This window comes from Leptodactylus fuscus, chromosome 1 (assembly GCF_031893055.1).
Source record: "Leptodactylus fuscus isolate aLepFus1 chromosome 1, aLepFus1.hap2, whole genome shotgun sequence".
In the NCBI taxonomy this organism is placed as follows: Eukaryota; Metazoa; Chordata; class Amphibia; order Anura; family Leptodactylidae; genus Leptodactylus; species Leptodactylus fuscus.
The window spans coordinates 15,390,641-15,412,491 of record NC_134265.1 but is presented as its reverse complement, the minus strand read 5'-3'; the positions used below and the strand labels follow the sequence as shown (position 1 = coordinate 15,412,491).

The 21,851-nt window shown below is 45.6% G+C and overlaps 2 protein-coding genes and 1 pseudogene across 3 annotated transcripts in view; 1 reads left to right on the top strand and 2 right to left on the bottom strand.

The window, feature by feature from the left end:
- Nucleotides 1–21,851, bottom strand: part of LOC142189718 (uncharacterized) — a 239,155-nt gene that overhangs the window by 26,193 nt on the left and 191,111 nt on the right. The window contains exons 6-9 of one of the 2 annotated variants that reach the window (XM_075262249.1): nucleotides 17,993–18,088; nucleotides 17,689–17,862; nucleotides 17,487–17,610; nucleotides 17,339–17,403 (exon numbers count right to left, since the gene is read on the bottom strand). The exons of the other annotated variant lie outside the window; for it this stretch is intronic. Of the exons in view, the coding sequence (XP_075118350.1) occupies nucleotides 17,339–17,403; nucleotides 17,487–17,610; nucleotides 17,689–17,862; nucleotides 17,993–18,088 (459 nt within the window). The remainder of the gene's footprint in view (nucleotides 1–17,338; nucleotides 17,404–17,486; nucleotides 17,611–17,688; nucleotides 17,863–17,992; nucleotides 18,089–21,851) is intronic. 2 annotated transcript variants of the gene reach the window in all.
- LOC142190538 (uncharacterized) overlaps nucleotides 1–21,851 on the top strand; it is an 80,485-nt pseudogene that overhangs the window by 10,245 nt on the left and 48,389 nt on the right.
- On the bottom strand, nucleotides 7,827–13,349 carry LOC142189501 (uncharacterized). Its single transcript, XM_075262150.1, has 4 exons — nucleotides 13,317–13,349; nucleotides 11,996–12,080; nucleotides 11,268–11,321; nucleotides 7,827–9,220 (listed from the first exon to the last, which is right to left on the bottom strand). Exons 1-4 carry the CDS (start codon nucleotides 13,347–13,349, stop codon nucleotides 8,202–8,204), a joined length of 1,191 nt encoding a protein of 396 aa, XP_075118251.1. The 3' UTR covers nucleotides 7,827–8,201.

Here is a 21,851-nt window from a genome sequence, read left to right as displayed (position 1 = left end):
GTAATGATCAAGACTATGATAGATTAAGTAAAGAGGCTCTACAAAGACTCCAATGTAGGAAGTACCCTAGTTGGATGCTCAATAGAGCAAAGATTAAAGTAAAAAATAGAGTTTGTGAAAATCTTCTCCAGGGATCACTGGTAGAGATGAGCGAACACTAAAATGTTCGAGGTTCGAAATCCGATTCGAACAGCCGCTCACTGTTCGAGTGTTCGAACGGGTTTCGAACCCCATTATAGTCTATGGGGAACATATACTCGTTAAGGGGGAAACCCAAATCTGTCTCTGGAGGGTCACCAAGTCCACTATGACACCCCAGGAAATGATGCCAACACCTCTGGAATACAACTGGGACAGCAGGGGAAGCATGTCTGGGGGCATCTAACACACCCAAGACCCTCTATTACCCCACTATCACAGCCTAACAACTACACTTTTTACACACTCAATACCACCTCTTAGTGGAAAAACACCTTGAAACATATGTATTTGGCCCTTGGAGTGAGGAGAGCCTGTCACCAGCATTGTATTGGGTACTTGGAGTGAGAAGAGCCTTGCACCAGCAGTGAATTTGGCCCTTGTAGTGAGTTGAGGTTGGCACCAGCATTGATTTTGAAAATCAGGGTAGATTGAGCCTCTAACCAGCAGAGTTGTGGGAAATTCATGGTGAAGGGAGGCTCTAACCAGCTCAGTTTTGGGAAATTCATGGTGGAAGGAGCCTCTAACCAGCAGAGTTTTGGGAAATTCATGGTGGAAGGAGCCTCTAACCAGCAGAGTTGTGGGAAATTCATGGTGGAGGGGGCCTCTAACCAACCGAGTTTTGGGAAATTCATGGTGGAGGGAGCCTCTAACCAGCAGAGTTTTGGGAAATCAGGCTGGAGGGAGCCTCTAACCAGCAGAGTTGTGGGAAATCAGGGTGAATGGAGCCTCTAACCAGCAGAGTTGTGGGAAATTCATGGTGAAGGGAGGCTCTAACCAGCAGAGTTTTGGGAAATCAGGCTGCAGGAGGGAGTCTCTAACCAGCACAGTTTTGGGAAATTCATGGTGGAAGGAGCGTCTAACCAGCAGAGTTGTGGGAAATTCATGGTGGAGGGGGCCTCTAACCAGCCGAGTTTTGGGAAATTAATGCTGGAGGGAGCCTCTAACCAGCAGAGTTTTGTGAAATTCATCTAACCAGCCGACTTTTGGGAAATCAGGGTGGAGGGAGCCTGTAACCAGCAGAGTTTTGTGAAATTCATGGTGGAGGTAGCCTCCAACCAGCAGAGTTTTGGGAAATTAATGGTGGAGGTAGCCTCCAACCAGCAGAGTTTTGTGAAATTCATGGTGGAGGGAGCCTCTAACCAGCCGATTTTTGGGAAATCAGGGTGGAGGGAGCCTCTAACCAGCAGAGTTTTGGGAAATTCATGGTGGAGGGAGCCTCTAACCAGCCGAGTTTTGTGAAATTCATGGTGGAGGGAGCCTCTAACCAGCAGAGTTGTGGGAAATCAGGGTGGAGGGAGCCTCTAAGCTGCAGAGTTATGTGAAATTCATGGTGGAGGGGGCCTCTAACCAGCCGAGTTTTGGGAAATTAATGCTGGAGGGAGCCTCTAACCAGCAGAGTTTTGTGAAATTCATGGTGGAGGTAGCCTCCAACCAGCAGAGTTTTGTGAAATTCATAGTGGAGGTAGACTCCAACCAGCAGAGTTTTGTGAAATTCATGGTGGAGGGGGCATCTAACCAGCCGACTTTTGGGAAATCAGGGTGGAGGGAGCCTGTAACCAGCAGAGTTTTGGGAAATTCATGGTGGAGGGAGCCTCTAACCAGCCGAGTTTTGGGAAATTCATGGTGGATGGAAACTCTAACCAGCAGAGTTTTGGGAAATTCATGGTGGAGGTAGCCTCCAACAAGCAGTTTTGGGAAATTAATGGTGGAGGTAGCCTCCAACCAGCAGAGTTTTGTGAAATTCATGGTGGAGGGTGCCTCTAACCAGCCCAGTTTTGGGAAATCAGGGTGGAGGGAGCCTCTAACCAGCAGAGTTTTGGGAAATTCATGGTGGAGGGAGCCTCTAACCAGCAGAGTTTTGGGAAATTCATGGTGGAGGGAGCCTCTAACCAGCCGAGTTTTGTGAAATTCATGGTGGAGGGAGCCTCTAACCAGCAGAGTTGTGGGAAATCAGGGTGGAGGGAGCCTCTAAGCAGCAGAGTTGTGGGAAATCAGGGTGGAGGGAGCCTCTAAGCAGCAGAGTTATGTGAAATTCATGGTGGAGGTAGACTCCAACCAGCAGAGTTTTTGGAAATCAGGATGGAGGGAGCCTAGTAGGAGCAAAATTGTGCAACGCTTATGGTGGATGAGTATGAGGATGCGGAGGAGGAATTGGAGAGGTTGAGCACAGACATCGACTTTCATGTTGGGGTGCTTTACACAGGTGGGCACGAAAATTAAGGCTCTATCCAGTGGTGGTTCATTTTTATCAAAGTGAGCCGGTCGGCACTCTCAGCTGACAGCCGGCTGCGCTGGTCAGTGATGATGCCACCGGCTGCACTGAACACCCTCTCAGATAGGACGCTGGCGGCAGGACAGGACAGCACCTCCAAGGCAAGGTATTCCCCCAACATGCGCCTATACTTCTCACGCCTGGTGACACTAGGACCCTCAGTGGCGGTACTTTGGCGAGGGGGTGCCATCAAGGTGTCCCAGACCTTAGACAGTGTGCCCCTTGTTTGTGTGGACCGGTGAGCACTTGGTTGCCTACTGGAGGAACTGTCCTCCCTGCCGCCAACGTCACATGCTGGAAACATCTCCATCATATTCTGCACCAATTGCTTGTGGCAAGCATTGATGCGATTGGCCCTCCCCTCTACCAGAATAAAAGATGAGATGTTGCTTTTATACCGGGGGTCAAGGATAGCAAAGATCCAGTACTGGTTGTCCTCCATGATTTTGACAATACGCTTGTCAGTTGTAAAGCACCCCAACATGAACTCAGCCATGTCTGCCACAGTGTTAGTTGGCATGACTCCTCTGGCCCCACCGGAAAGTTTAATCTCCATTTCCTCCTCATCCTCCCTTTCTAACCATCCACGCTGCAACAATGGGACAATTCGAAGTTGCCCGGAAGCCTCCTGTATCATCATCACATCATCGGACAGGTCTTCCTCCTCCTCCTCTTCTGAAAACAATTTTTAAACTGCAAAACCAGTCACGTAGTCTATTTGATTTGGTGCAACACTTGTAATCTTTTCTACGTGGGTTGCACGATTTGACCATTGAAAACCCGCATATCCGAACACCTATCCGACTGTGCCAAAACATCTACCAACAACATCTCAGGGGCCTCTAGACATTTTGTCACGTGTAATAATGGGGACACTTCTTCTTTCCGTTTTTTTGCCATTGAGCATGTACATAGACCTCTTAGGGGGGGCAACTGGAGGAGGAAGGTGCTGAAACGGGAGGCCTTCTGGATTTTCGAATTGAGAACACAGTTTCCAGATGGTCTGAATCTCAGAACGGATCTCATTTATTTTTATTAATATGGATATTTCTGATCATTTGCATTTATGTCGGTCGTCTACATCGGTGGGTGTTTACATTAATGGTTGTATGTTCGTATGAATAAGACCACCAGGCCATAGAATATACCAACGCAACCAACCGACCCGAAATCAAGACACTGCTCACAAACTTCCATACAAACATCTATCAGCCAGACCAACAGGGAGTCACCAGAGCTGTGAAGGATCTCAAGTACATCCTACAGACCACAGCAGAACTAGCAGGCCTGAAACGAACCAAACCAATAAGACAAACCAACAAACAGTCCCACAAATGGTTCGACAGCGACTGCAGAGCACTACGCCATACCCTAAGAACAACCTCCAACCAAAAACACAGGGACCCCAACAACAAGGAGGTGAGGGAAGCCTACAACAATCTATGCAAGCAATACAAAGGCACCCTCAGAGAGAAGAAACAGAGGTACCTCTCCCACAAAATAGAGCAACTAGAGGACTCCCTCCAGGACAGCTCATTCTGGGAGACCTGGCACCACATGGGCACAAAGCCCAAGAAAAACTCCCTCCACATCCAAAATGGCAATATCTGGCTCAACTACTTCAGAGGTCTCTACAAAAACATCCCAGAAGAAGACCTAACTCCAGAACAGCAACAGATAATCACCAAACTGAGGGACATGGAGAAAGTCATCAAAGACTTCCAGAACCCTCTGGGCTCACCAATCACCATAAAAGATGAACAAGAAAGAATTGCCCTGCTGAAAGGCAAAAAGGCCAGTGGCCCTGATGGCATCCTACCAGAGATGATCAAATACAGCCCTCCAGCAATACACGCGGCACTGGCAAGGCTATTCACTCTCGTGCTCAATGCTGGACACTTCCCCCAAGACTGGAACAAAGGCCTCATAACCCCAATCTACAAGAATGGGGACCAATATGACCCCAACAACTACAGAGGGATCTGCGTCAGCAGCACGCTGGGGAAACTGTTCAACAGCATCATCAATAACAGAATCCTCACCTTCCTCACACAACACGGGGTCCTCAGCAAGAGCCAAGCAGGGTTCATGCCAAACCACCGCACCACAGACCATATCTACACCCTGCACAGCCTCATCAAGACGCACGTCCACAACACCAGAAGAGGCAAGATATTCGCCTGCTCATTAACTCATTCTAACTGTCAGTATAAGCCTTTGTTACTCATAATATGATTGCAATTCTATTTCTGTATGTGATAAAAACATCTGACAAACACACATAAAACCAGAGGGCAGCAGATCATGTGACAATATAAGATTTGTGGCATTCTCAAAAGTTTTGGCCATGACTGTACTAAGTCGAGTGATCGCCCGGCTCTTGTTTGTTTGTTTTTTTTAGGTAGAGTTGCTCTTATAGCTTTAGGGGGCATTCACACGTTGAAAGTTGGCGCTGCTTCTGCCACAATAACTCGCGGCAGAATCGGCGCTGAAAAAAAAGCCTTCCATTGATTTCAATGTGTTCAGTGTCAGGATCTGGAAGTAAAATAGGCCAATGAGTCTGCAGAATCTTACGTACATGTCTCCAATGAGAGTTATACGTTGTAATGAATTGCAATTGTTGTTCAGATGTTTGTCAGGTAGTCTAGGATCCAGTTGGACAGGTGATGGTCCTCTCCACCAAGGTTCAGCTTCTCCCTCAGTAGCCCTGGCTGAATGGTGTTGAACGCACTGGTGGAATCACAGAACATTATTCTCACAGTGTTAATACTGTTTACTCCTAGTAGCAAAGAGCTACAGCCATCATGTACAGAAAAACATGGAGGAACCCTCATAACAAGGAAAATGGAAACACCCTAAAGCAGAGAGAACAGTAAAATAGATGACAATTTATCAACCACTTACTACAAGAACAGCGCCCTCTGTTGTCAGTGCAGTTAAACTCCTCTGTAATCCGTTGCATATATTTCGATACCTTGAACCCCCATAAATCAGCTTAAAAGATCATTGAGGAGACAGAGGGAAGTTGTCAGATGGTGAGAACATTGAGGTGTCATTTAGAAGACCATTGTTTATGGGAATGGACAATAAAACTTGAAGATATCATTATCGTGATTTTACTTTGCCTGTATAAATTAATAGAGATGAGCGAGTAGTGTCCGATCGAGTACTACGGTATTCGAAATCTTTGTACTCGATGGAATACTACTATCTAATCACAGTAAATATTCAATTCAGAACCAGCGTTGATTAGCCGAATGCTGTACACTGTATAGCATTCGGCAAATCAACGCTGGTTCTGCAACAGGCTCGTCCTTGCTAGTCGGGAGAGCTGGCAGCTTGCTGTTACGAGGGAGCTTACTTTTTTTTGTCATAGGAATGCATTGACCAGCGTTATGTCGCCAGTGTACAGCATTCAGACAATCAACGCTGGTTCTGCCGGAGTCTCGTCTGTGAGGAGGAGGAGTCTAAAATCGGACCACAGCAGTCTCCATTGTAATCTTAGACTCCGCCTCCTCACAGACGAGACTTCGGCAGAACCAGCGTTGATTGGCCGAATGCTGTACACTGGCGACATAACGCTGGTCAATGCATTCCTATGACAAAAAAGTCAGCTCCCTCGTAACAGCAAGCTGCCAGCTCTCCCGACTAGCAAGGACGAGCCTGCTGCAGAACCAGCGTTGATTTGCCGCAGGCTTGTCTTTGTTAGTCGGGAGAGCTGGCAGCTTGCTGTTACGAGGGAGCTTACTTTTTGTCAGCGCAACTGCAAGCGCTGTGCAGTTAAAGAGCATGGACCCCATAGACTATAATGGGGTCCGTGTGCTTTAACTGCACAGTGCTCCTCCTAAACACTCTCCTCCTGCTACTCGTGGACTTGGTGACTCCTTTAGTCTAATAGAGGTTTCCCCTGAAATGAGCATTTCTTCCCATAGACTATAATGGGATTCGATATTCAATCGAGTAGTCGAATATTGAGGCTCCACTCGAAACGAATATTTCACTGTTCGCTCATCTCTATACATTAATATTTCGTGTACTGACTGCTCTCCTTAGCATTATTGAAGATGTTTTTAGCTTTCATTATTAAACCAAAATTTCACATTTTCGAATGCTGCATTTTTAAGGTGAATTTTTTTTATTTTGTTAGTGTAACCCAAAGTGTGTTTCTTTTTATTTCCAGACACTCAGGGCTTTGTAAGGATTTAAAATGGGAGAAGAAAGCAATAAATTTTTATGTTAAAACTGAAAAACCCGTTTCTTCATTTTCCCATAAAATTTTTTAATTGTATTCACACCAAAAGTGAACCATTTAATTTCCTTTTGTGTATTAGGCCCGATTCACATCTGCGTTTGCTTGGAGAACCCATGAATGGAAAACTAAATGTATTAAAAAGCGGACCCCTTATGCCCTGTTCACATCTGCATTTGGATTCTGTCCAGGGGAGTCTACATGGGGACCCCCCGAATGGAATACCAGACACAATTGCAAGCGCTGTGCTGTAAAAGCACACACACACACAGACCCCATAGACTATAATAGGGTCCGTGTGCTTGCCACACAAATCACGCGGACTGGAAAGTACAATGGGAACTACTTTCCTGTCGGCAAGATCCCTGCGGAGATCTCATGGCAAGCACACGGACCCCATTAGAGTCTATGGGCTCAGTGTGCTTTTACTACACCAGCGCTTGCAATTGCGTTTGGTATTCCATTCAGGGGGGTCCCCGTGCAGACTCCCCCAGACGGAATCCAAACGCAGATGTGAACAAGTGCTTAGAGTATAATGGGGTCCATGTGGTTTCCACTCGGGGTCCGCATGAATCGTGCGGAGAGAAAAGTACTGCAAGCACTACTTTTGACTCTGCATGTCCATGTTGGGTCCATGTGGTTTCTTAGCTAACTGCTTTTTAATGCGTGTAGGTTTCTGTTCGGGGTGGGTCCCCAAGCAAACTCCCCGAACTAAATACAGACCCGGGACTGAATATCTAAAAATGTACTTAAGTGATGGAAATTGCGTGTCCATGCATGGGAATCCCTACGTTTTTTTGGCCTGTTATATCTACATGCTGTGATCCCCCTCCTCGTGTCCCCCAACCACATTCAGATGTATTATTAACATCACTTCACACAGAGAACTAAATGATCCTGCAGTGTGTCTGTGTTTCTTTCTTTTTAGTTGCTATGATTCCTAGGATTTCTCTATCTGCCATCTCCCATTGTGGGACTATTAAAGGATTATCTTATCTTATGACATCAGATTTCTGAGAAAATCATTTGCAACGTTCCAGGCATGACAACGACGTCTACGTGACATCTTTATAAAACGAGGTAATTTTAATTAAAAACCAGCATAAAACGACAGTAAACGCAAGAACCTTTATTCTCCAGAACGAGTCCTAATGAAGTCCAGGGCAGGTCGTAGTCCTACAAGATTCGGGGCATTACGTGGATTATATAGGGAAAAGGTGACCCATAAGCGGACCGGGAGATGGGAGAACGGGGGTATGTCTAAAGATTTTGTCAAACTATAACTATATAATGTCTGAGATAAATCAAGATGAGATTGAATGATGAAACATTTACTTTAAAGAGAATCTTTCACGGCTCGTAGACGTGCGGTGTTATATAGCACTAGAAAGCCGACCGTGTGCTATAGAAGGGTACGGTAAATGGGGACGGGAGGGTTTCTCACATCCCAGTGATAAAGCTGTTGGAAGGCCCACCCTCTCACAGCGGAGTGCCGAAATTAATAATACGGATATCTCCTGTAACGGGGCTCATTATGGGGGTACAGATTATATATAGTTGAGGACGTTCCTCTTTAACTTGAAATTGGCTTTTCGCTGTGTGAGTTCTCTGATGTACATAAACATGTGCCTTCTGATTAAAACATTTCCCACATTCTGAACAAGAAAATGGTTTCTCCCCTGTGTGAATTCTCTGATGACTCACAAGATGTGCTTTCTGGCTAAAAGCTTTCTCACATTCTGTACATGAATATGGCTTCTCTTTTGTGTGACTTCTCTGATGAGAAAGAAGATGTGATTTTCGGCTAAAACTTTGTCCACATTCTGAACACTGAAATAGCTTCTCTCCTGTGTGACTTTTCCGATGGTTAACTAGAGTAGCTTTATGAGTAAAACATTTGCCACATTCTGAACAGGAGAATGGCTTCTCCGTTGTGTGAATTCTCTGATGATTAACCAGAGCAGAGCTTTGAGCGAAACATCGTCCACATTCTGAACATGGAAATGGCTTCTCTCCTGTGTGAGTTCTCTGATGTCTAACAAGATCTGAATTCCGATTGAAACATTTTCCACAGTCCGTGCATAAAAATGGCTTCTCCCCTGTGTGAGTTTCCAGATGTCGTAAAAAAACTGATCTCCGGCCAAAAGATTTCTCACATTCTGAACACGAAAACGGCTTCTCCCCTGTGTGCGATGTCATATGTCGAACAACATCTGACTTGTGCGTAAAATATTTGCCACATTCTGGACATGGAAATGGCCTTTTTCTTTTTCGAGCTCTTTGGCGTTTTCTCCTCCGGTGACTTTTATTTCGCTTCACAGTCTGCGATGAAGCAGAAGATTGGACGTGTAGAATAGGATCGGATCCATCTTGGTTGTGAAGGGCTGAGGGTATATCTGGGGTAATGGCAAGTTCTTCATCTGGATCTTGTTTGATATCATGATCCTCTTCTTTAGGATCTGAAAATATTGGGTGTCCCTCTGGACTGGTGCAGTCACCTGCCAAAAATAAAACGGATTTTATTAATTTTTCAATATCCTTAACGTTTATATTGATATTTTAGAACATTTCTATATAAAATTACAAGGCCTGTGGCAGAAGGCTGCCCATATACAGTCCATAGCCGTCTGTTGTAACCTAGCTCTTCTGACTCTTGCCATTAACATGCACACATGGCCAAGCATGCATGTGTCGTAGGAAAAGAGGTTCATTGGCAGCTCCATATCTTCTGGAGAGCTAAAGGATCGGGCATATTTAAATCTAAAAATTTAAATTTCTAGATTTTAAAATATAAAATCTAGAAATTCAAGAAGTAATGTGAAATAACCATGTAGCATCAATCTAATGTACGAGGGGTGTTCAATAAGTTACCTACTCAAATATAAAAAAAAGTTTTCTGAGATAATTGAATTTTCTACTCTTCAATGTAAGCCCCCTGGACTTCAACACATTTATTCCCCTTCACCCCCAATGATTGGATGCCCTTAGGGTATTTTCACGCGGTGGAAACCTTTTCCGCCGTGTGAATTCTCTGCGCGGCCAGCCGCGACGGGATGCCGATGCAGTGCAAAGTAATGACTGGGAGCCAGGTCTGGACTGTAGGGAGGATGGTGACTCTCCATGAAGCTGCCTCCCCTGATCTGCGAGACTTCTGAGCTGGTGCTTGGTCGTGAAGAAAGAACAACTTCCATGATGTTTCCCTTTGGTTGCCTCATGGAAAGCCTTCATAGGGGTCTCCAATAATTGTTGTCTCGAGTGGCCTGAATCCTAGTAATAAAACACCTGTATCCTAAAGCTGTCGCCATGACCGTTCCAGCTGTTTGTTGCATACAACATTTCTTTGGAGTTTCTGACTTCTTGTGTCTCCGTTGTATGGACTCTTGTTTGGTCTCAGGATCATAGTAGTGGACCGAGGTTTCATCACATAACAACCCGAGAATAGAAATCTCCTCCACTTTCTCTAATCAGGTCTAAATTCTCTTGGCAAAATTGTTGGCAACATGCTCATGTGTCGACATTCATGGAACCCACCGGGAACTGACCTTTGACATCATCAAAAAATCATGAAGGATACTAGAAACTGTACCAACTGAAATGACTAATTCATATAACGACTTTACCCAAGGATCTTCCAAAATCATGGCCTCCACTATATGGCACGTTTCCTCTAAAGATGCTTAAACAGGTTACCGGGAGTCATCTTCAATGGATTCCCTACACAATTTAACCTGCATGGCCCAAAACTTTACTTGGGAGTAGAAGTTGGTTCATCACCATATACACCGATCATCAAGAAATATACATCGTATACAGCAGTCATCTACAAATATACACCATATAGTAGATGAGGGTGGATGAAGACATCAGTCCATCAAGTCCAACCTATAACCCTATAATCCCTACAGTGTTAATCCAGGGGAGGGCCTTTTTTCAGGCGGATTCCAACTTTGCTGTGATGATCCCACCTGCTGCACTAAATACCCTCTCTGACACTGCACTGCAGTGTGAACAATTCAATGCAGCAATGGTAAACTGGGCCGGTTCCTACCACGGACCTCGTTTGCTTAACCATGGAGTTAGGGCTCAGGGTATCTGCTGGAGAAAGGACACAGGTCAGATAAGACTTGACCAGGTTGTTTAGGCTGTGCGTACCCGTTTACAGGTTGGTGTAGCAGATCTGTTCTGTATTGTCTGCTACTTGTTGTACCATCACCCCCGGCAAAGAGAGTGGAGTTGTATCTGAGCAGGGATCGAGAAAGTCCTTCTGGGTAGACCTATGCAGTCAGCAGGCATCGGTGTGGTCAAAGCCGTGGCAAGCTTGGGACATGCATCCATGGTTTTCCTCTTTCAGTAGCAGGAACATTTCCTTCATTTTGCTTTACTGCTGAGGGTATAATGGCGTGTCTATCCAATAGTTGTGCCTTTGCTTGATGAGAACCTCCAGCTTGTGTCTCAGGACCCAAATATTTTGCCCAAAATGTGAGTTTGTCAATGACCTGCGTTGTTATTATCATTAAAATAATTTCTTAAACAATGAGTGACAACCTTGTCTCCTGGCTGTGTCTGAGAAAACTCGATGTCCTCCAACTCCTCCTTGAACTCATGTCCTAGTGTCTTGTTTCCTGCACTTCCTTCTGTATGTGGCATAGATTGGCAAGCAAGATGGAGATAACACAGCTTCCAGAAAATAAATAATATCATGGGTTACTGGCCCTACTCACATATCTGGTGGCCTCCTCAAAGGGCTCGGCTAGGCGACACATATCCCAGCCAGATCTAAAAATAACACAAGCTCCCTGTTTGTATGGTCTGGGGCATGGACTGCTTTATCCTACAGCTTGGGGATCTGACAACTTTGTCAGAGGTACAGCGCTCACCTATCTCTGGCACTCCCATTGAAATGAATGGAGCGGTCCGACGCTCCATTTTGAATTGGGTACAAAAGCCACCCCGGCTCTAGATCAGTGGGGTGAGAGCAGTCAAATTACCACCAATCTGCAACTTATCCCCTATTCAAAACTTTGATTTAGAACAAATTTGTGCCAACATGATCTGCTCACCTTCCCATAAACCTTCCAATTCAGAAGGTGATGTTCTCTCTCCTAGCCCCAGGTCAGTAGCATTCCTGACCCTGATAGCACTCACCTTCCTTGCTTCAAAACAACCTTAAAACTAAAAATTCTTTAACTCTGTGAAGTTGAATCTGTAAATCTGTGATATATTCAGTGGTGACTCCTCACCTGGGCGGTTCCCTGTAGGAATGTCCTCCTCACACTCCTCATAACCGCTCACATAGGGCTCCTCCTTTATTGTTACAGCGATAACATTATCATCCAGATCTTTAATCTGATGGAAAATCTGCAAAACAAATAATGTAAGTCAGCAGGAAGATGAAGTTGTGATGAATGCAAAGGATTATAGGGATGCCTGTACTTCCATTTTATATGACCAAAAAACTTATAGGAAGTTAAACCAGGATCCAACAAATGGAAGATTTGCTCATGGAGGGTGTGAACTTGGGTGTTATACCAGAATCAAAACAGCAGAATTGAATTAGTGAGTCCCCAATTGTTCCCATCTTCCAAGGGTTATCCCAAACCCACAAACAGCTATTCCCCCCCCCCCACTTTACGTCCTATAATAGCCAGTATTGGCTCGTACTCTGAACAGTTACTGTATATACTTGAGTATAAGCCGACCCGAATATAAGCCGACCCCCCCTAATTTTACCACAAAAAAAAATGGGAAAACTTATTGACTCAAGTATAAGCCGAGGGGGGGAAATGCAGCAGCTACTGGAAAATTTCAAAAATTAAAATGGTCGGAGTTTTTGGGTGCAGTAGATGCTGGGTGCTGGGGAAGGAGAGGGGGTGTTTTGGTTGTCTGTCTGCCCCTTCCCTGAGCTTGAGAACTGGGGTCCCCCCCCACTTGAAGAGGTTTTAATTTTTTTGTCCTTTAATAAAGAGGTGCGATCTTTCTGTGCTACGATATTTTTCAGCCCAGTTTTTGTACTGAAAAAGCCCCCCTTGGCTTATACTCGAGTCAGATATATATATATATATATATATATATATATATAGATATATATATATATATATATATATATATATATATTTTAGGGGGGGGGGGGGGGCTATGACCAGCCACAATATCAATGTATAGAATCTCCCATAAAATAGTGGTGGGGGGGGGGAAGCTTTAAAAAGTTGTAAATCCCTCCTTTCCCTAGAATACATATAAAAGTAGAAAATTACTGTGACACACATCAAGCTCAGGGAAGGGGCAGACAGACAACCAAAACACCCCCTCCCCTAGCAACTACTGCACCCAAAAACTCCGACCATTTTCATTTCTGAAATTTTCCAGTAGCTGCTGCATTTCCCCCCCCCCCCCCCCCCCTCGGCTTATACTCAAGTCAATAAGTTTTCCCAGTTTTTTGTGGTAAAATTAGGGGCCTCGGCTTATATTCGGGTCGGCTTATACTCGAGTATATAGGGTAATACTTCATCCGTCCGGTTTTAGGTCATGGATTCCGTTCCAAATCCAGCACGTGGAGGAGATAGGAGATCCTTACTCCTCAAGGGCGAGGCTTACTGGATTTGGAAACTTGATACCCGGACACCACATGGTCTAAATGTTAGGCAGGATCTCAATTTTATATTTTATTGCCCGGTTCTGGGTTAAGATTAAGTGTATTTGTCCATTCAAGGTTGTGAATCACATGACTCGGGAGGGATGATATTTATTATGGTAACTGAACATGTGACAACATCGCGTGATCGGGTGTGCACGGCCCGAGAGTGGAGTCATATGGGAGAACAAGGATCTATCGTATTCCTTTTCTGGATCTATTCATTGGTTTGGAGGGTGAGTGATGGATCTTTTTATACTACTTTTGGAGATGTTATACATGTGGATTACATTTTTTTTTTGTATGCGGTTTTTTTGTTTTATGACGGTTCTGCTATGCATTAGACGTGATCATTTGAGGTAGATGGATTGTATATGACGTCTTATATTGTATACACGTGTATGCCATGTTTTTGTGTATCCTTGCATTTTTGATGTTAACGGTGTTTGATGGGCTTTTTGTTCCTATATAGGTGTCCTTGCATTTGTTATAGAACATGCTACGAGTAAGGGACTTGCATCAACTTTTGTCCCAAAACGCGTCAGCTTTTCTTCATGTTCCTACCTTCTTTAAGGTGATGTATAGAGATGAGCGAACAGTGTTCTATCGAACACATGTTCGATCGGATATCAGGGTGTTCGCCATGTTCGAATCGAACACCACGTGGTAAAGTGCGCCAAAATTCGATTCCCCTCCCACCTTCCCTGGCGCCTTTTTTGCACCAATAACAGCGCAGGGGAGGTGGGACAGGAACTACGACACCGGGGGCATTGAAAAAAATTGGAAAAAGTCATTGGCTGCCGAAATCAGGTGACCTCCTTTTTAGACGAATAGTGGATTTCAAATCCGGGTCATATGAGAATGTGAACTTTTTGACTATGAGACAGGGATAGCTGTACAGGCAGGGATAGCTAGGGATAACCTTTATTTAGGGGGGAATGTTATTAAAAATAACTTTTTGGGGCTCTATCGGGTGTGTAATTGTGATTTTTGTGAGATAAACTTTTTCCCATAGGGATGCATTGGCCAGCGCTGATTGGCCGAATTCCGTACTCTGGCCAATCAGTGCTGGCCAATGCATTCTATTAGCTTGATGAAGCAGAGTGTGCACAAGGGTTCAAGCGCACCCTCGGCTCTGATGTAGCAGAGCCGAGGCTGCACAAGGGTTCAAGCGCACCCTCGGCTCTGATGTAGGAGCTCTGCTACATCAGAGCCGAGGGTGCGCTTGAACCCTTGTGCACACTCTGCTTCATCAAGCTAATAGAATGCATTGGCCAGCGCTGATTGGCCAGAGTACGGAACTCGACCAATCAGCGCTGGCTCTGCTGGAGGAGGCGGAGTCTAAGATCGCTCCACACCAGTCTCCATTCAGGTCCGACCTTAGACTCCGCCTCCTCCGGCAGAGCCAGCGCTGATTGGCCGAAGGCTGGCCAATGCATTCCTATGCGAATGCAGACTTAGCAGTGCTGAGTCAGTTTTGCTCAACTACACATCTGATGCACACTCGGCACTGCTACATCAGATGTAGCAATCTGATGTAGCAGAGCCGAGGGTGCACTAGAACCCCTGTGCAAACTCAGTTCACGCTAATAGAATGCATTGGCCAGCGCTGATTGGCCAATGCATTCTATTAGCCCGATGAAGTAGAGCTGAATGTGTGTGCTAAGCACACTCATTCAGCACTGCTTCATCACGCCAATACAATGCATTAGCCAGTGCTGATTGGCCAGAGTACGGAATTCGGCCAATCAGCGCTGGCTCTGCTGGAGGAGGCGGAGTCTAAGGTCGGACCTGAATGGAGACTGGTGTGGAGCGATCTTAGACTCCGCCTCCTCCAGCAGAGCCAGCGCTGATTGGTCGAGTTCCGTACTCTGGCCAATCAGCGCTGGCCAATGCATTCTATTAGCCCGATGAAGTAGAGCTGAATGTGTGTGCTTAGCACACACATTCAGCTCTACTTCATCAGGCTAATAGAATACATTGGCCAATCAGCGCTGGCCAATGCATTCTATTAGCTTGATGAAGCAGAGTGTGCACAAGGGTTCAAGCGCACCCTCGGCTCTGATGTAGCAGAGCTGAGGGTGCACAAGGGTTCAAGTGCACCCTCGGCTCTCCTACATCAGAGCCGAGGGTGCGCTTGAACCCTTGTGCAGCCTCAGCTCTGCTACATCAGAGCCGAGGGTGCGCTTGAACCCTTGTGCACACTCTGCTTCATCAAGCTAATAGAATGCATTGGCCAGCGCTGATTGGCCAGAGTACGGAATTCGGCCAATCAGCGCTGGCTCTGCTGGAGGAGGCGGAGTCTAAGATCGCTCCACACCAGTCTCCATTCAGGTCCGACCTTAGACTCCGCCTCCTCCAGCAGAGCCAGCGCTGATTGGCCGAATTCCGTACTCTGGCCAATCAGCACTGGCTAATGCATTGTATTGGCGTGATGAAGCAGTGCTGAATGTGTGTGCTTAGCACACACATTCAGCTCTACTTCATCGGGCTAATAGAATGCATTGGCCAATCAGCGCTGGCCAATGCATTCTATTAGCGTGAACTGAGTTTGCACAGGGGTTCTAGTGCACCCTCGGCTCTGCTACATCAGATTGCTACATCTGATGTAGCAGTGCCGAGTGTGCATCAGATGTGTAGTTGAGCAAAACTGACTCAGCACTGCTAAGTCTGCATTCGCATAGGAATGCATTGGCCAGCCTTCGGCCAATCAGCGCTGGCTCTGCCGGAGGAGGCGGAGTCTAAGGTCGGACCTGAATGGAGACTGGTGTGGAGCGATCTTAGACTCCGCCTCCTCCAGCAGAGCCAGCGCTGATTGGCCGAATTCCGTACTCTGGCCAATCAGCACTGGCTAATGCATTGTATTGGCGTGATGAAGCAGTGCTGAATGTGTGTGCTTAGCACACACATTCAGCTCTACTTCATCGGGCTAATAGAATGCATTGGCCAGCGCTGATTGGCCAGAGTACGGAATTCGGCCAATCAGCGCTGGCTCTGCTGGAGGAGGCGGAGTCTAAGATCGCTCCACACCAGTCTCCATTCAGGTCCGACCTTAGACTCCGCCTCCTCCAGCAGAGCCAGCGCTGATTGGCCGAATTCCGTACTCTGGCCAATCAGCACTGGCTAATGCATTGTATTGGCGTGATGAAGCAGTGCTGAATGAGTGTGCTTAGCACACACATTCAGCTCTACTTCATCGGGCTAATAGAATGCATTGGCCAATCAGCGCTGGCCAATGCATTCTATTAGCGTGAACTGAGTTTGCACAGGGGTTCTAGTGCACCCTCGGCTCTGCTACATCAGATTGCTACATCTGATGTAGCAGTGCCGAGTGTGCATTAGATGTGTAGTTGAGCAAAACTGACTCAGCACTGCTAAGTCTGCATTCGCATAGGAATGCATTGGCCAGCCTTCGGCCAATCAGCGCTGGCTCTGCCGGAGGAGGCGGAGTCTAAGGTCGGACCTGAATGGAGACTGGTGTGGAGCTATCTTAGACTCCGCCTCCTCCAGCAGAGCCAGCGCTGATTGGTCGAGTTCCGTACTCTGGCCAATCAGCACTGGCCAATGCATTTCTATGGGGAAAAGTTAGCTTGCGAAAATCGCAAACTGACAGGGATTTCCATGAAATAAAGTGACTTTTATGCCCCCAGACATGCTTCCCCTGCTGTCCCAGTGTCATTCCAGGGTGTTGTATCATTTCCTGGGGTGTCATAGTGGACTTGGTGACCCTCCAGACACGAATTTGGGTTTCCCCCTTAACGAGTTTATGTTCCCCATAGACTATAATGGGGTTCGAAACCCATTCGAACACTCGAACAGTGAGCGGCTGTTCGAATCGAATTTCGAACCTCGAACATTTTAGTGTTCGCTCATCTCTAGTGATGTAATATCCATCTTTTTTATACATTGAGGTAAAAGTTACGTTTTAGATAATTGGTGGCATGCTGGAATTTTTTTCTTGGATTTTTTCAATATCTCCATCTACCTGATCATCCTGTGGAAGAAGAGGACTGGGACATCTCTCCGGTGTTGTCCTCTTACTGGATCTACCTGTAGGAAACACAGACAGGGACTGAATTCATTCTGTAGATACAAATAATGGAAGTCCATGTGTATATAGTCATGTCTATTACCTGCTGATGTGAGGGGCTGGTGGTTCTCCATCATCACCTCCTTGTACAGATCCTTGTGTCCTTCTAAATACTCCCACTCCTCCATGGAGAAATAGACAGCGACATCCTGACACCTTATAGGAACCTGACAACACAATGATACAGTCATCACCCCGACCCCTCCAGTTACTGTATAATGTCCCAGCATTCCCAGCAGTGTCACCTCTCCAGTCAGCAGCTCCAGCATCTTGGTGGTGAGTTCTAGGATCTTCTGTCCATTGATCTGTTTCAAAGGGTGATGTGGAGGCCCCGGAAATGGGCTCAGGGTTCCTCTCCATCCATCAAATACAAGGGTCTGACAGCGCCCACTAGAGGTCTTCCTCACTACTGTGTAATCCTGGTTATGGGGAGACACATTAATAAATCTCACTCCATACATGTCCAGAGTCCATCACCTCTCCAGTCCTATCATCTGTTATTACTATAGATAAGAATGATGTCATGATGACATCATCAGAATCTCTCACCTCTCCAGTAAGCTGGTAGATGATCTCTAGGGTGAGATTTAATAGACTTTCCGCCATCTTGTTCCTGTCTCTTTCCATCCTTTGTGGAACTTGGACCTGATTGGAAAAAAGATGAGACAATGTAAAAAAAAAAAAAAAAAAAAAAAAAAAAAAAAAAACCATAAAATCTCAGGTGTAGAGAATTAACAAATTTCCCCATGGTGGGACTACTAAAGGATTAGTTTATCTTATCTTACTGGAGTTATTATGGGATATTCTCTCATTATGTATGGACAGGAACATGAGGTGAAGAGCTTGTCCAGGCAGATCTTCTATGCTTGAGGACATCACAACTTCACGACCACTATAGTCAATAACTAGCTGTAGCAGTGATATTATCCAGAGAAGGGACTGTCGCCCCTTTGTCCTCTACTGTCTAGGGTAGCTGAGGCAAGTAGTGGGCTGGGGCAAGTTTAGGACTCATTGCCTCTCATTCCTTTCCTTCTTGGTCTCAGTAGCAGCCACTGGGGAATCGTCCAACAGACAATTCCCTAATAGAATCGCCAACCCATATCTTCTGCCATTTTTCCCACCACAGATCCTATTCTGGACCTTGCAGCCTGGGTGGAAGGTTTGGCAGGTCTGGTAGCTGAATTGGCTAACCAGGTTCAAACTCTGACTCAGAACGATTCGGGTGCTGTTTGTTCCCTTCCCTAGGTTAAGATGTTACTCCTGGATCGATCCTTGAGGACCAAGAAAATTTTTAGACATTCCGGGAGTCTAGTTGTCTGTATTAGAGATGAGCGAACAGCGTATATATATATATATATATATATATATATATATATATATATATATATAATCAGGCAATTTGATTAGAATCGAATACCACGCGGCAAATGCACTAAAAATTCGTATCCCCTCCCACCTTCCATTTATAGAATAGTGGCCGCCATACTCGTCTCATTTGCGGCTTGGAGAGATAGGGACAGAGATCTGCTCAGGGCTAGAGAGGGATTAGCTTCTTCTAGGCAGGAAAACTGAACAACAACAGCTCGTTTCAGAGCTATATACTGCAGGGAGAGGAGTCCATATATGCTCAATCCAGCTTTCCTCGGTGTATACCCCCCAAAGACTGACCACTCAGCCCGTCTACACATCATAGGGAATATCTCCACCTACCTGATCATCCTGTGGAAGAAGAGGACTGGGACATCTCTCCGGTGTTGTCCTCTCACTGGATCTACCTGTAGGAAACACAGACAGGGACTGAATTCATTCTGTACATACAAATAATGGAAGTCCATGTGTATATAGTCATGTCTATTACCTGCTGATGTGAGGGGCTGGTGGTCCTCCATCATCACCTCCTTGTACAGATCCTTGTGTCCTTCTAAATACTCCCACTCCTCCATGGAGAAATAGACAGCGACATCCTGACACCTTATAGGAACCGGACAACACAATGATACAGTCATCACCCCGACCCCTCCAGGTACTGTATAATGTCCCAGCATTCCCAGCAGTGTCACCTCTCCAGTCAGCAGCTCCAGCATCTTGTTGGTGAGTTCTAGGACCTTCTGTCCATTGATCTCCTCCTGTATCAGGGGGTGAAGTGGAGGCCCCGGGATTGGGCTCAGGGTTCCTCCATATCCATTATACACAGGAGCCTGACAGCGCCCACTAGAGGGCTTCCTCACTACTGTGTAATCCTGGTTATGGGGAGACACATTAATAAATCTCACTACATACATGTCCAGAGTCCATCACCTCTCCAGTCATATCATCTGTTATTACTATAGATAAGAATGATGTCATGATGACATCATCAGAATCTCTCACCTCTCCAGTAAGCTGGTAGATGATCTCTAGGGTCAGATTTAATAGACTTTCCGCCATCTTGTTCCTGTCTCTTTCCATCCTTGATGGATCAATCAGGAATATTCTCTTATATAGAAGATACTGAGAGGATTCTATATTGTAGGAACCTGAATGGAGAGAAGATGAGACAATGTAATAATTACAGAATGACTGGAGATATTATGGAGTGATCTCTTGTTTGGTACAGAGAGGAACATGAGGTGAAGACTTGTCCAGGAAGATGTTCCATGTTGTTTATGTGACCACTACATTCGATCAGTGACTGCAGTAGAGCTTCCACCATGTGACCACTGTAGATACAGGCAGTAATGGTTGTACCATGGGAGTGTTATTGTTGGTCCCACCCGGCAGACCTGGGAGATACAGTAATGGATCACTCGATCACATGTTTACACATTCAGAGCTTTGTATCAAAAATTATTAGCTGGAAAACCCCTTTAACGTTACAAACGAGCCCAGAGGAGTCCCATATAGACGGTCATTATACCATCCACCTATAGGTGTGCTGAGATCTATTATCTATTTATATAGCACCATTAATCCCATGGTGCTGTACATTATTATATTAATCCCATATTGCTGTACATTATTATATTAATTCCATGGTGTTGTACATTATTATATTAATCCCATGGTGCTGTACATTATTATATTAATCCCATATTGCTGTACATTATTATATTAATCCCATGGTGCTGTACATTATTATACTAATCCCATGGTGCTGTACATTATTATACTAATCCCATGGTGCTGTACATTATTATATTAATCCCATATTGCTGTACATTATTATATTAATCCCATGGTGCTGTACATTATTATATTAATCCCATGGTGTTGTACATTATTATATTAATCCCATGGTGCTGTACATTATTATATTAATCCCATATTGCTGTACATTATTATATTAATCCCATGGTGCTGTACATTATTATATTAATCCCATATTGCTGTACATTATTATATTAATCCCATGGTGCTGTACATTATTATATTAATCCCATGGTGCTGTACATTATTATATTAATTCCATGGTGCTTTACATTTGGGGGTTACATACAATACACAGAATATACAGGCTGATATAATACTAACAGTGACCGGCTGGCACAGTGGGGTAGAGGGCCCTGCCCGCGAGGGCTTACAATCTATGAGGGAAGGGGGTAGAGACAGAAGGAGAGGGGGAGACTGTACAGATGGGGGTGCGGTGATAGTGTTATTGGAGGTTGTAGGCCTTCCTGAATAGGGGAGTCTTCAGGGCCTTCTTGAAACCTGTGATTGTGGGGTCAGTCTTATGTGTCTTGGTAAGGAGTTCCAGAGTATGGGGGATGCACGGGAGAAATCTTGGAGATGGTTGTGTGAGGAGCGGATGAGGGCAGAGCGGAGTAGGAGGTCATTGGAGGATCTGAGGTTACGTGTGGGCAGGTAGCGGGAGATTAGATCAGAGATATATGGAGGGGACAGGTTGTGGATGGCTTTTTATGTCAGCATTAGCATTTTGAATTCTATTCGCTGGGCTATGGGTAACCAGTGGAGGGACTGGCAGAGGGGAGCAGTCGATGAAGATCGGGGGGTGAGGTGGATTAAGCGAGCAGCACAGTTTAGGGTGGACTGGAGGGGGGCGAGGGTGTTTGCTGGGAGTCCATGGAGAAGGGTGTTGCAGTAGTCTAAGCGGGAGATTATGAGGGCCTGGACGAGCATCTTGGTAGTTTCCTGGGTGAGGAAGGAACGGATTCGATGGATGTTCTTGAGCTGGAGGCGACAAGAGGTGTTGAGGGTTTGAACGTGTGACTTGAAGGATAGGTGGGAGTCCAGGGTTACCCCAAGACATCGGGCCTGTGGGACAGGGGAAAGTGGGGTTCCGTTAACTTTGATAGATGGGTCAGATGGAGGGGCCACATGGGGTGAAAATGATAAACTCTGTTTTCTCCATGTTCACTTTGAGACGTGGACGATCTAAAGAACTGATCTCTCAGTTACTAAGTACAGGTGT